The sequence below is a fragment of the Arachis ipaensis genome, chromosome B10, assembly GCF_059453495.1.
Source record: "Arachis ipaensis isolate K30076 ecotype BB chromosome B10, ASM5945349v1, whole genome shotgun sequence".
NCBI classification, from domain to species: Eukaryota; Viridiplantae; Streptophyta; class Magnoliopsida; order Fabales; family Fabaceae; genus Arachis; species Arachis ipaensis.
Window position 1 is genome coordinate 145,451,972 of NC_142435.1, and position 12,487 is coordinate 145,464,458.

The 12,487-nt window shown below is 34.3% G+C and overlaps 1 protein-coding gene across 2 annotated transcripts; it reads left to right on the top strand.

Moving 5' to 3' along the window:
* The first annotated feature begins 625 nt into the window (after positions 1 to 625).
* Positions 626 to 5,877, top strand: LOC107623675 (protein FLX-like 2). 2 transcript variants are annotated; one of them, XM_016326022.3, is made up of 5 exons: positions 626 to 820; positions 1,205 to 1,841; positions 3,737 to 3,882; positions 3,980 to 4,077; positions 4,733 to 5,877. In XM_016326022.3, exons 2-5 carry the CDS (start codon positions 1,228 to 1,230, stop codon positions 5,237 to 5,239), a joined length of 1,365 nt encoding a protein of 454 aa, XP_016181508.1. In that variant the 5' UTR covers positions 626 to 820; positions 1,205 to 1,227; the 3' UTR covers positions 5,240 to 5,877. The 2 variants fall into 2 exon arrangements, with proteins under 2 accessions (XP_016181508.1, XP_088341480.1); XM_088485354.1 differs by lacking the exon at positions 626 to 820 and having other exon boundaries at positions 844 to 1,841.
* The last annotated feature ends 6,610 nt before the right edge of the window (positions 5,878 to 12,487 follow it).

The window sequence follows — 12,487 nt, forward strand, 5'->3', positions numbered from 1 at the left end:
CGACGAACAAAGCAGTGATAAACGCAGAAGAAAGAACGATCGAAAATACAAGGGAAGAAGGCAAGAAGGAGAACGAAAAACTTGGCAGGAGATTCGAAGAAGGTAATGAAATCTTTTGAAAATTGGAAATTATATTATTCGCGCATTAATTGATTTTGATTGATATAATGTTCTGTTATATAGCGCATGAGTTGTACGTAACAATTGGAGCGCATTTAGCGGTTTAGGGTTTAGTAAGTTTCAGAACTTGTAACACTTGTAAATGTTAATCACTTGTATGCGAAGATTAATCCTTTTAATTAATCTTTTTTGTATTGACTATTGAGGTATCTCCATCGGAATCACTTGAACAACAAAAAAATCAAACCATTATTCACACTATATAAATCCTTAAGTATTTTTGTGATTAAAAAATTAAATACAAACTATTTTTTATATAAATTATTATATTTTAAATTTTTTTAAAGAACTTAATTAAGTTACTTATTTAAAGTGAGTCTAAAAGAACATAAATTGTATAAAATTCTGAAAAATAATTAACAAATTCATCTTTCATTTTATTTGGTACCAACTAAGGAACAATTCATCAAACTTTTTAATTAGAGACATTCTCTAACAATTTGGAGTTTCACTTTAATTGTAAATTTCATGGTTTGGGTATTGACCTATTGGCATATTCCACCATTCGTCCATTCCCAACATTAAAAAAGGTTACTTCGCTGAGCTGCATTTGCATTGCACAAAACTAATTAAGCTCGCAATTAATTGCATACTATCACCATCTACACTTGAATTAAATCTCTCCGCAGCTTCATATACGGTACCATATCCTTCTTCTTCTCCATCACTCCTCTATTATTATTATTATTATTAGACAAAATAAACAAAAAAATTGTTTTTGTTAGGTTTTGCTTTAATATCTTTATTTTTCTGCATTCGTTTCAAAAATACGCTTTTTTCTTGATGCTGCGGTTTTGAAAATCTTATGAATAGTTCTTTTGTGTTCATGTCATGGAAACACCGAGTGATTGATTCTGGCCCTAATGAGGCCAGGGTTTTGTTTTTACTGGACTCTGCTCAATGATTTTATTGTCTAACTTTTTCAATTCAATTCGAATGTTGAACTTGCACTCTTCCCTGGATGATAGATGCAATGATTTTGATTTTCTGTTGGTTAATTGGTTCATGCTTTCTTCAAATTTAGGTCATAGTTAGGTACATTACGGCATGGGGAGCAAGGATAGAATATCATTGCACCCGCCATATGTGAGGGGTTCTCCCCCTTCAGGTCCTGGTTTGTTGCATTCTGAGCCACTCACTATGCACCATCCGCCTGTTCGGCATGCGCCATATGATATGTTGCCACACTCCGAAGTTATGGAGCGGAGGCTTGCTGACCAGCAGCTGCAGATGCAGAGGTTAGACTATGGAAACCGGAGGCTCTCTGACCAGCACACGGAGATGCAAAGGCTGGACTATGAAAACCAAAGGCTTGCAGCTTCCCATGGGACATTGAGGCAGGAGCTCATTGCAGCACAGCGTGAACTGCAAGTGTTGCAATCGCAAATTGGCACTGCAGAGGCCAAGAGGGAGCAGCAGATTCGGGGTGTCGTAGATGAAATTGCTAGGATGGAGGCTGAGCTGCAGGCTGCAGAGCCTCTCAAGCATGAACTGCAACGAGCGCAGGGTGAGGCTCAGAGCCTGGTTGTTTCTAGGGAGGAGCTTGTTTCTAATGCGCAGAAGCTGTCTCAAGAACTTCAGAGAACCTTCGCAGATGTGCAGCAGATTCCAGCTCTGATGTCGGAATTTGAGGGCCTCAGACAAGAATATCAGCATTGCAGGTGATTTTTTTTCTTTTGTATGGTTTCAGTGGATTTCAAGAAGTGTTCATTTTTCACTATCCCTAAGTATGGATTTGTAGGTGTACATGCGGTATGGCAGAACTCAAAATATAATTATAATTAATTTAGGTGTTCATTTGACTAGTAAACTACTATTATAACCCTCAAAGGATTAGTTTACTAATAAAATGGTTCCCTTAAGATTGATAATTATCATGTAGTACCAGAAATATTATAATGTTTCATTTTACTTGAGTAAACCATCATCTTGGCCCTTAAAATATGTTTTCTAAAAATCTGGTTCTCACTTTGTGTAGATTTGTCCACGAAACCAATTTTTTGGATACCATGTGATGGTAATTAATCTTTTAAGGGACGATTTTGTTAACAATCCAATATTTTGGCAGGTCAGAATGGTTGTTCACTTGTTCTTTTACTATAAAATTTGGAAATGGGTTTCTGTACCATTCAGCTACCAAAAGAGGTTTAAATAAATGAGGAGTATTTGAGAAGGTGAATTCTGCATAATGTAGAGTAGTTAGGAAGAATTGTGATAATATCGAGAGCTTATAGTTGTCAATTGCACCCCTATTGCAAAAGTGCATGGTGATTCAGCTTGTAAACACAACATTGCTGATGTCACATAACACTTCAGCATTGCAGCAGATCATGGGTGCTATCATGTGGAGCTACACACTTGACGCATATGTGCCTGTTTATCTATTGAGTGTATCTTTGGTTGGAGGGCCTGAATAGGGTGTAACAGATGAGCTCTATATGTAAATTCACACACCAAACTCATCCATGGAAAACTTCACCCTGTTTTTACCCCACAACTTAACAGACCCTGAAGTTTCTATTTTACTTCCACTTATATTGATGGGTTTTCTATTTTGCCCTCACTTAAAACTTATTTTCCCTGTTCCGGTGTTCCTTCAACAAATCTTCTGGTCTTCTTGCAGCACCTTCATGATTCCAAAACAGAGTAATCTATGTTCTTTAATACGCAACCCATCAGACAAAGTTTCCATCCTTTCCTTTTTGCTCTGTCTCAGCTGGTTTCAACTTTTCCCACCAAGCCCATCTATGTTTTGCAGCTTCTCCAGCCTCTAGTAATCATGTTATCAATATATCATTATTATTATTGACTTATTAGCGATGATTATGCCTTTTGTGCTGTAACTTCGAATTATCATTGGTTAATGTATCTAAAATATAATATTTGAGACTTTGAGTAACTTTTTAACACCTATCAGATATACTAGAAGTTATTTATATTCCCTTTACTATCTTTGACATAGCAGCCATCCCACCATCTGCTATGCTGCTACAACGATTTATTTATTTCCCTAGTTTCCACATCTTTCAAATTTGCATAATTCACTGTCCAACCTTTTGATTGTTGTTTTGCACTTATTCCTGATATTTCCATTTTCCATGGGTCCTATATGATGTATACTTTTAATATAAATCTCACTGTCTCTTGGCTTGTTTCTTAAGTCATCCATTCTGGATAGAAGGAAGAGGTTAGTCTTGTGATCCCACTAGAGGGGCTTCTTAGATAGAAAGAAATGCCGTTAGAAAGGGTTCTCCCAAAGATAACAGCAGTAAGCATAACAATGCACCAGTCCAAACCACTCCAATGCTTCTCCCTTTTTATTTTATATTCCCCGCCAACACACCTTTTCTGCTTCCCTTTAAATCCATAACTTCTAAATCACCTTCATCTTTAGGTCACACAATGAACCTTGATTGGACCTATGGATCCTCCTAGAAAACTCGCAAAATCTAGTTTACCCCAATCTTATATACTGTTCTATAACATGCTAACATTGTGTCAGTCTACCTTGTTGAATGTCCCTGATTAACGTTATTCTGACTTGTGGCCAATGCAGGGCCACTTTTGAATGTGAAAAAAAATTATACAATGACCATCTTAAGTCACTTCAAGAGATGGAAAATAACTATGCTTCTATGTCTAAAGAAGTGGAAAAACTCCGAGCAGAGCTTACGAACACTGTTAATGTTAATCAAAGAAGTAGTATGTATCTCTTTCTGTTATAGTTTTCTCCATTGGAGCTATCTGTCTCAAATCTTTCATTCTTTTGGAGGTGGTCGTGACATGCAATAAAATGCAGGTGGTTCTTACGGAGGCTCCTCTACTACTATGGACAATGAGGCTTATGGCCTTTCTAAGAGACAAAATGCACATGAAGATGGTTATGTTGTTTCCCAGGTGTGTTTGCTGTTGCTCCTCATATTCTTTTAAATTGCTTCTGGGAGTGCAGCATTGTAGCCCACTGAGTTGATAATCTCTTATGCTTTTCTTCCTGTTCCAACTTGATTTGTTTATAGAACTAAGTGCTTAGCAATAGTTTGATTTTGTCCCGTGAAATCTGGAGAATACCTCTATCGGACATACTTTGATTTGATTTCTGTAAGATATCATGATTCATTAGATTTTCTAGTAGTGTCAATTTGAATAAGACAGAATGTTATTTAATTTGAGAAGTGATAATATTAACACGTTAGAAGTGTCATGGTTGTTTGTTTGGCAATTGCATGGTTTTGTTGATAAGCATATGGACAACTATACCTGTGAGGTTTGGGCTACTCAAGAAAATAATAGTTGGGACATAGATGTATGCACCGTGTATCATCTGAAATATATTCCAGGAATACTATTATGGTAACTATAATGTTTGCGTGATTTTAGCGCACAGCTGATAAACTAAGGTTTGTTTTGAAGAGCGAAATGCTCTTTGGCGAACTCTGATTATCGGGAAGTCCTAATCGGTTTCCCAATTTCAATATGTTATGTAACCTGTTAGTACCACCCACATCAATTTGTTTCCAGGTAATAAATGTTCTGTCCTTTATGTTGTTTGCAGGGATATGGTACCCTCCTCACAGCCAGTGTTGGTGGCACTACTGCAACTACTACTGGAGCTCAACCTGGTCCGGCTTCTGCAAACAATGGGTTTAATGCTCCCAGCTGGTCAAATTATGATTCATCTGCTGGTCCTGCTTATGATCCACAGAGGTCTGTTGCTTACGATGCACAGAGGGTGACTGGTGTTGATTCGGTTACACAATCTGGCTATGATTCACAGAGAGAAGCAAATTTGAATGCTCAATATGATCCACATAGAGGTACAGGTTATGGCATGCAGGGAGGTCCAGGTTATGATGCCAGTCGAGACCAAGGTTATGATATGCAGAGACGGCCTGCTTATAATGCATCCGGAGCTATTGGCTATGAACCGCAGTCAATAGCTGCTGGTGGTCCTCATGGACATGCTCTGCCAGTGGAGACTATGCTGCCTTATGGATCTACAACACCGCCGGCTCATAATAGTGGTGGATATGAGAATTTGCATCAAGCGGTAAACCGATGAGGCGATGACCATCTCTTTAACATACTCGTTATAATATTCTAGGCCAGCATGCCACCATCCACGATTAAATGGGGTGTGAATCTGAAATTCTGAATATAAACAGAGTTCACATCTCCTCTAATAGTTGATCTGCATAGAATATGATGGGTCAATGATAGCTATATTCAATTCACAGTAATTGATAATTCTCAAACCTAATATGTTTCTTTGAAATCTAAATTGATGGAGTCTCAAAAATGTTTGTGGAACCCCATATTCAGAAAATTCTTTCTGCACAATGCTGCCTAGAGGTGCATCAATGATGATCACATCCCTTGTTTTGTGATGTTCATGCTGAGAGTGTAGACAAGGAGTAACTTGCCATTGCGGAAAACTCCTTAGTTTCTTACAGCTGTGAGTTTTGTAACATTAGTCCATTGACATCGAATTAAATTATGTCCTTATGTTCTCATGTATGTTTTAGTTTTAATCTCTTTGCAGTGTCTCACTTGAAAATTTAGACATGTAATATTTTGATCATACTTTGTCACTTGATGTATTGAGATATCAAATAGGTTGTAAAGAAAATATATGCATTTTTATAAAGGAAACAGAGATGTTGAACTTCATTTGGAAATATCAAATATCATCTTTTTTCATTTCCTTTTCTTTGTTAAAAAACAAAACGCAATAGACGTAATTATATTAATTTTCATACTTCTCAATAATGTTATTAATTTGAATTATTCATTAATAGTAGTGCATATGTATACAAGAGTAAAATCACTCTTACAAACACCAAGCAAAAGAACAAAGAACATTTAATTATGCATATATTAATTCGTAGTATAAATTAATTTACAGTATTAAGGTAAACAAAATTGTTTAAATAAAATTAAATATAAATTACTTTATTTCTATATGACAATTAATTCGAAAAATACTTTTTGATATTAAATTTCAATGTTATGATTAAGGTAACATTTTTATTATAATACAAAATTGACTATGTGACTTATATGAAACAACTGCAAATGAATTTTTATCTTTTATTTTACTAACATGCTCTTTCGTTTATATTTATGAAATAACAAAACATTTCACATAACACTGATTATTTTGAATGTGTATATCAACTTTCTTTAAAAAATTTGTCATCTCATCATATGTTACATGTGTATATAAACTCTCTTGATAATTGATAATTTACTGAAATGTTACCTTTCTTCAACTAGCCTAATGTCTTTTTACAAAATGTAAATTAAGATATTATACTATATAATGCATTAAAATTGTTTAAAAATTATAAAACTATTGTTTTATGAAATTTCAAATTAATCTTAGTGGGGGAGAGAATATCTAAGAGAGTATGTCATGAAATGATTGTTAATAATCATGTAACTAATTTACGTTCTAACTCAAAAGCTAAGAGTTTGTTCTTCTAATTAAGAATTACATAGGTTTCATCTTAAATTGATTAAAACATTTTTTATACTATATCAACTTGTTTAATTGCATATTACGTGACAATTAAAACTTTTTGTTACATATTATTAGAGGTTAATTTTAAAACATAACAGTATAAAATATTTTACACAATTATCTAATTATATTTATTTTTTTAGTAATAATTCACGCAATTAATATAAATGATAGTTATTTTTATGACAAATTATATATTATTATTTATTTGTATTTTCATATAAAATTATTAAATAATTTAATATATTTAATTAAATCATCATCTAAAAATTTTCAATAATTAACTATATATGAGTTACACCTTATTTGATATTTAATATGAGTTTATAATTTTAGGCACATAAAAAACAAAAGAGTTACTGTTAAAATTGTAAACTGAAAAAGTTTTTATTGAGAATAAAAAAAATTTAAATTTTTAATACATTTATTTTATATTTATCCAAAAAATATTTAAAAATTTTTACCTGTTGTGATAAGATTACTTACGTAGATGCCCATTTATGATGGGCGGTTCAGTATTTTCAAGGAAGAGTATATTTAATAAGCATTTGAAAAAGCTATCCTATGTACATCTATAAATAGAGGATTAAGTCTCTGAAAGTAGGGGTGCACAGACCCGGCCGCGCCCGAAGGCCCGGCCCGGTCCCGAACATTTTATGGACTAATTTGGTGTGATTTCATCGGGTTTAGGGCCGGGTAAGGGTCTCAAAAATAGACCCAGTCATTATTTCGGGTCGGGTCCGGGTCATAGCTCGGGTCACCCGAAGTCGGCCCGGTGACCCGGTCATCATACACAATTAGTATTTTGTGTTATTAGTGATGGATCATCACTATTCTTATGTGAAATTTAAGTATTGTAAACATTAATATTTTGTGTTATTAGTCATTATAAGACTATAAGTTAATGTTTTATGTTTAGAATGCATAAGACTTTAGACTAATGTATAATATTGTGTTATTTGTATTGATTTAAATATTTCGTATTATTAGACAATATTAGTATTGATTGTGGTTATGCTTTAATTTTAAAGAAGGGTTGGTTCTTGTTATATTTTTCTAAGTGAATTTTACCATGTTAAATAATGGTTGGAGTCTTAAAAATTTGGATATTTTTACATGCTAGCTTACAAGAAGGTATCAACGTAATGTAATGTTAACGGCTCGGTTTTCACCCGGTATAATTGTGACCCGAAAGTGTATTGGTTTCATCAGGTCTAGGGTCGGGTTCGGGTCTAATAAATAGACCCGGTGTATATTTCGGGTCGGGTCTGAGTCACGTCAAACCCGGCTTCACCCGGTCCATGTGCACCCCTATCTGAAAGTAACACACAGCAATAAAGTATTCTTCTCTCCTCCTTCTTATACACTGCTAACACTTCTCTCTCTTTTTATTATAGATATATAAATTATTCCTATTATATTGAGATTATTATATTAGCTAATATTAATACTAAATTTTCTACTTCTACTTTTATATTTATTATATCTTCCTTTATTTATTTCACAACACATTATCAGCACGAGACTCTGGTCAAATTTTTAGGAAGACTCAGGTAACAAATTTTCATTATGTCGAAACTTTCTCATCTTAAATTCAATGCTCTTGATATATCTGGAAACAATTATTTATCATAGATACTAGATGCTGAAATTCATCTTGATTCAATGGATCTTGGAGATACCATTAAGGTTGAAAATAATGCATCTCAGAAGGATAAAGCTAAAGCCATGATTTTTCTTCGTCGTCATCTTGACGAAGGATTGAAAAATGAATCTCACATTAAAAGATCCTGCAAATCTTTGAAAAGACCTTGAAGAAAGGTATAATCATCAGAAAATGGTGATACTTCCTCAAGCTCGATATGAATGGATGCACTTGCGTTTACAAGATTTTAAATCCATAAATGAATATAATTCTGCAATGTTTCGAATCACCTCACGAATGAAATTATGTGGGGAAAAGATAACTGACCATGATATGTTGGAGAAAATTTTCTCAACCTTCCATGTCTCGAATGTGCTCCTACAGCAGCAGTATCGAGAAAAAGGGTTTAAAAAATATTCTGAGTTAATTTCTTGCCTTCTTGTTGCTGAACGCAACAATGAGTTGCTCTTGAAAAATCATGAAGCGCGCCCAGCTAGCGCCGTCCCATTTCTTGAAGTAAATGTGGCAAATTACCCCAGAAGAGGTAAATGGCAAGGTTTCAATAACAAGAAAAATTATGGAAGGAAAAGGAATTATATTCAAAAGAGAGGATCTCACCAGAAGTGGGATAAAGAAAGAAATATCGGGCAGAATAAATCAACAGAGGATAAGTGTTTCCGTTGTGGTGAAAAGGGCCATTGGTCACATACCTGTCGTACCCCAAGGCACCTAGTCGATCTTTACCAGGCATCTTTGAAAAAGGACGACAAGGGAAAAGAGTCAAATTTTGTTTCAAATGATGCTGAAAATTCCACCACTCATTATGATGTATGTGATTTCTTTGAGGATTTTGAGGAAAATATTGGTCATTTGATCAATGATGGAATAGTTTAACGTGTGAGATTGTTAAGTATTTATGTAAATAAATAATGTAAAGAACTTATTGTTAAGTTTTATTTTCTATGTATTTAAGTTTCAAATATAATGTATATAAATAATGAAATATTAATGTTTATGAATTTTGAAATCATTAAATGTGTCATGTTTTAAAATAAAATTTTAGTATATGACATTATTTTTATGTGCAGTATTTCTTAGAAAAATAATTCCGATCAAGAATTCAATTTAACTGTGCATACTACTCATTTTATTATTATTTGTCTTTGAAGAAAATGACAAGGATATATAATGAAGATGTATGCCTTGTAGATAGTGCAAGTTCGCACACTATTCTCAAAAGTGATATATATTTTACCCACCTGGTGCCAAAAGAAGAATGTGTTAATACTATTATTGACTCAGGCAATGTGATTGAAGGCTCCGAAAGAGTTATAATTTTGTTTCCCAGAGGAACAAAATTCATAATAAATAATGCACTGTTGTCTACTAAGTCTCGAAGAAACTTGTTGAGCTTTAAAGATATTCGCCGAAATGGATATCATATTGAGACTATGAATGAGGAAAATCATGAGTATTTATGTATCACAACTCATGATTCAAATAAGAAAGTTATATTAGAAAAATTACCCTCACTTTCATCTGGGTTATATTATACCAAGATTAGTGCAATTGAATCACATGTCATTGTAAACCAGAAGTTTACTAACCCAAATGATTTCATAACTTGGCACGACCGATTGGATCGTCCGAGAACAACCATGATGAGGAGAATTATTGAAAACTCTCATGGACATTCACTAAAGAACCAGAAGATTCTTAAATCTAGTGAATTTTGTTGTGCTGCATGTTCTCAGGGAAAGTTAATTTTAAGGTCATCACCAGTAAAGGTTGGATTTGAGTCCCCTGAATTCCTAGAAAGGATTCAAGGTGATATATGTGGACATATTCATCCACCATGTGGATCTTTTAGATATTTTATGGTCCTAATAGATGCATCTTTGAGATGGTCACATGTGTGCTTATTATCTTCTCGCAACCTGGCGTTTGCGAGATTACTGACTCAAATTATTCGATTAAAAGCACAATTTCAAGAAAATCCAATCAAAGCAATTCGTCTTGATAATGCTGGTGAATTTACTTCCCAAACTTTTGATGCTTATTGTATGGCTAATGGAATAAGTGTTGAACATCCAGTAGCTTATGTTCACACACAAAATGGGTTAGCAGAATCACTTATTAAACACCTCCAATTAATTGCTAGACCCTTACTTGTGAGAACAAATCTCCCAACCTCGGTTTGGGGGCATGTTGTTTTACATGCCGCAGCACTTATTCATTTGAGGCCAACGAGTTACCATAAGTTCTCTCCTATGCAATTAGCTTTTGGCCAGCAGCCAAATATCTCCCGTTTAAAAATATTTGGGTGTGCGATATATATTCTCATTGCACCACCTAATCGCACCAAAATGTGACCCCAAAGAAAATTGGGATATATGTTGGATATGATTTTCCCTCTATAGTGAGGTATCTTGAGATACAAACTGGAGATGTATTTAAAGCCCGGTTTGCGGATTGTCATTTTGATGAATCAAAATTTCCAACATTAGGGGGAGTGAATAAGTTTCCTGAAAAGAAACTTAATTGGAATGCATCATCCTTGATGCATTTAGATCCTCGATCAGGGCAATGTGAACTAGAAGTTCAAAAGATTATACATTTGCAAAGAATAGCAAATGAATTGCCTGATGCATTTTCCGATATAAAGAGGATAACCAAATCTTATATACCAGTGGAAAATGCCCCAATTCGAATTGATGTCCCAGTAGGACAAGTAGCCACTGAAGCAAATTCATGCCAGAAGCGTGGCAAGCCTGTCGGTTCCAAAGACAAAAATCCTCGAAAGAGAAAAGAGGTAAATACTATTCCTGTTGAAAAAGATATAGTAGAGACACCTGTAGTTGTCCAAACTTCTGATATAGTTTTAACGCCAGAAGACGTTCAGGTACCTAAAAATTATGAAAATGACGAGATCTCGATAAATTATGTCTTTACAGGAGAGAAATGAGACCAAAATAAGACAATTGTCAATGGAATATTCGCATATAATGTGGCATTAAATATCATGCATGAAAGTAAGGATCTTGAGCCAAGATCAGTCGAAGAATGTCGACAAAGAAATGATTGGCCAAAATGGGAAGAAGTCATGAAGGCTGAGTTAGACTCACTTGCAAAACGTGAAGTCTTTGGGCCTGTAGTCCGTACACCAAAAGATGTAAAACCTGTTAGATATCGGTGGGTATTTGTGAGAAAACAAAATGAGAAAAATGAAGTTGTGCGCTATAAAGCCCGACTTGTGGCACAAGGTTTTTCACAAAGGCCCAGTATAGATTATGAAGAATCGTATTCCCCTGTAGTGGATGCGATAACATTGCATTATTTGGTCAGTTTATCTGCATATCATAAATTGCATATGCATTTAATTGATGTAGTAACAGCCTATTTATACAGCTCATTAGATCGGGATATCTATATGAAAGTCCCTGAAGGACTAAAGATATCTAAACCATCCAATGAATATTCACAAGGGTTATACTCAGTCAAATTGCAAAGATCTTTATATGGTCTAAAGCAATCTGGACGAATGTGGTATAATCGTCTTACTGAGTATCTGGCCAAAAACGGATTTAATAATGATGATATTTGCCCTTGTGTTTTCATAAAGAAAACTGCATCTGGATTCATTATTATTGTTGTGTACGTTAATGATTTAAATATCATTGGGACTCCTGAAAAGATTCTAACAATTATAAAAACTCTAAAAGAAGAGTTTGAGATGAAAGATCTTGGAAAGACTAAATTTTATCTCGGCCTGCAGATCGAGCATATAAAAAATGGGATCTTTATCTATCAAACAACATATACATATAAGATCTTAAAAAGATTTTATATGGATAAGTCACAGTCCTTAAGTACCCCAATGATCGTAAGATCTTTGGATGTGAAAAAGGATCAATTCCGTCCTAAAGAAAAAAATGAAGATATCCTTGGTCCAGAAGTACCATATCTTAGTGCCATTAGAGCGCTAATGTATCTTGCTAATAATACACCACCCGATATATCATTTGTTGTGAATTTACTAGCAAGATATATTTCCTCTCCAACCAGAAAACATTGGAGTGGAATCAAACAAGTCTTTCGATATCTTCATGGAACAGTTGATATGGGATTGTTTTATCCCTATG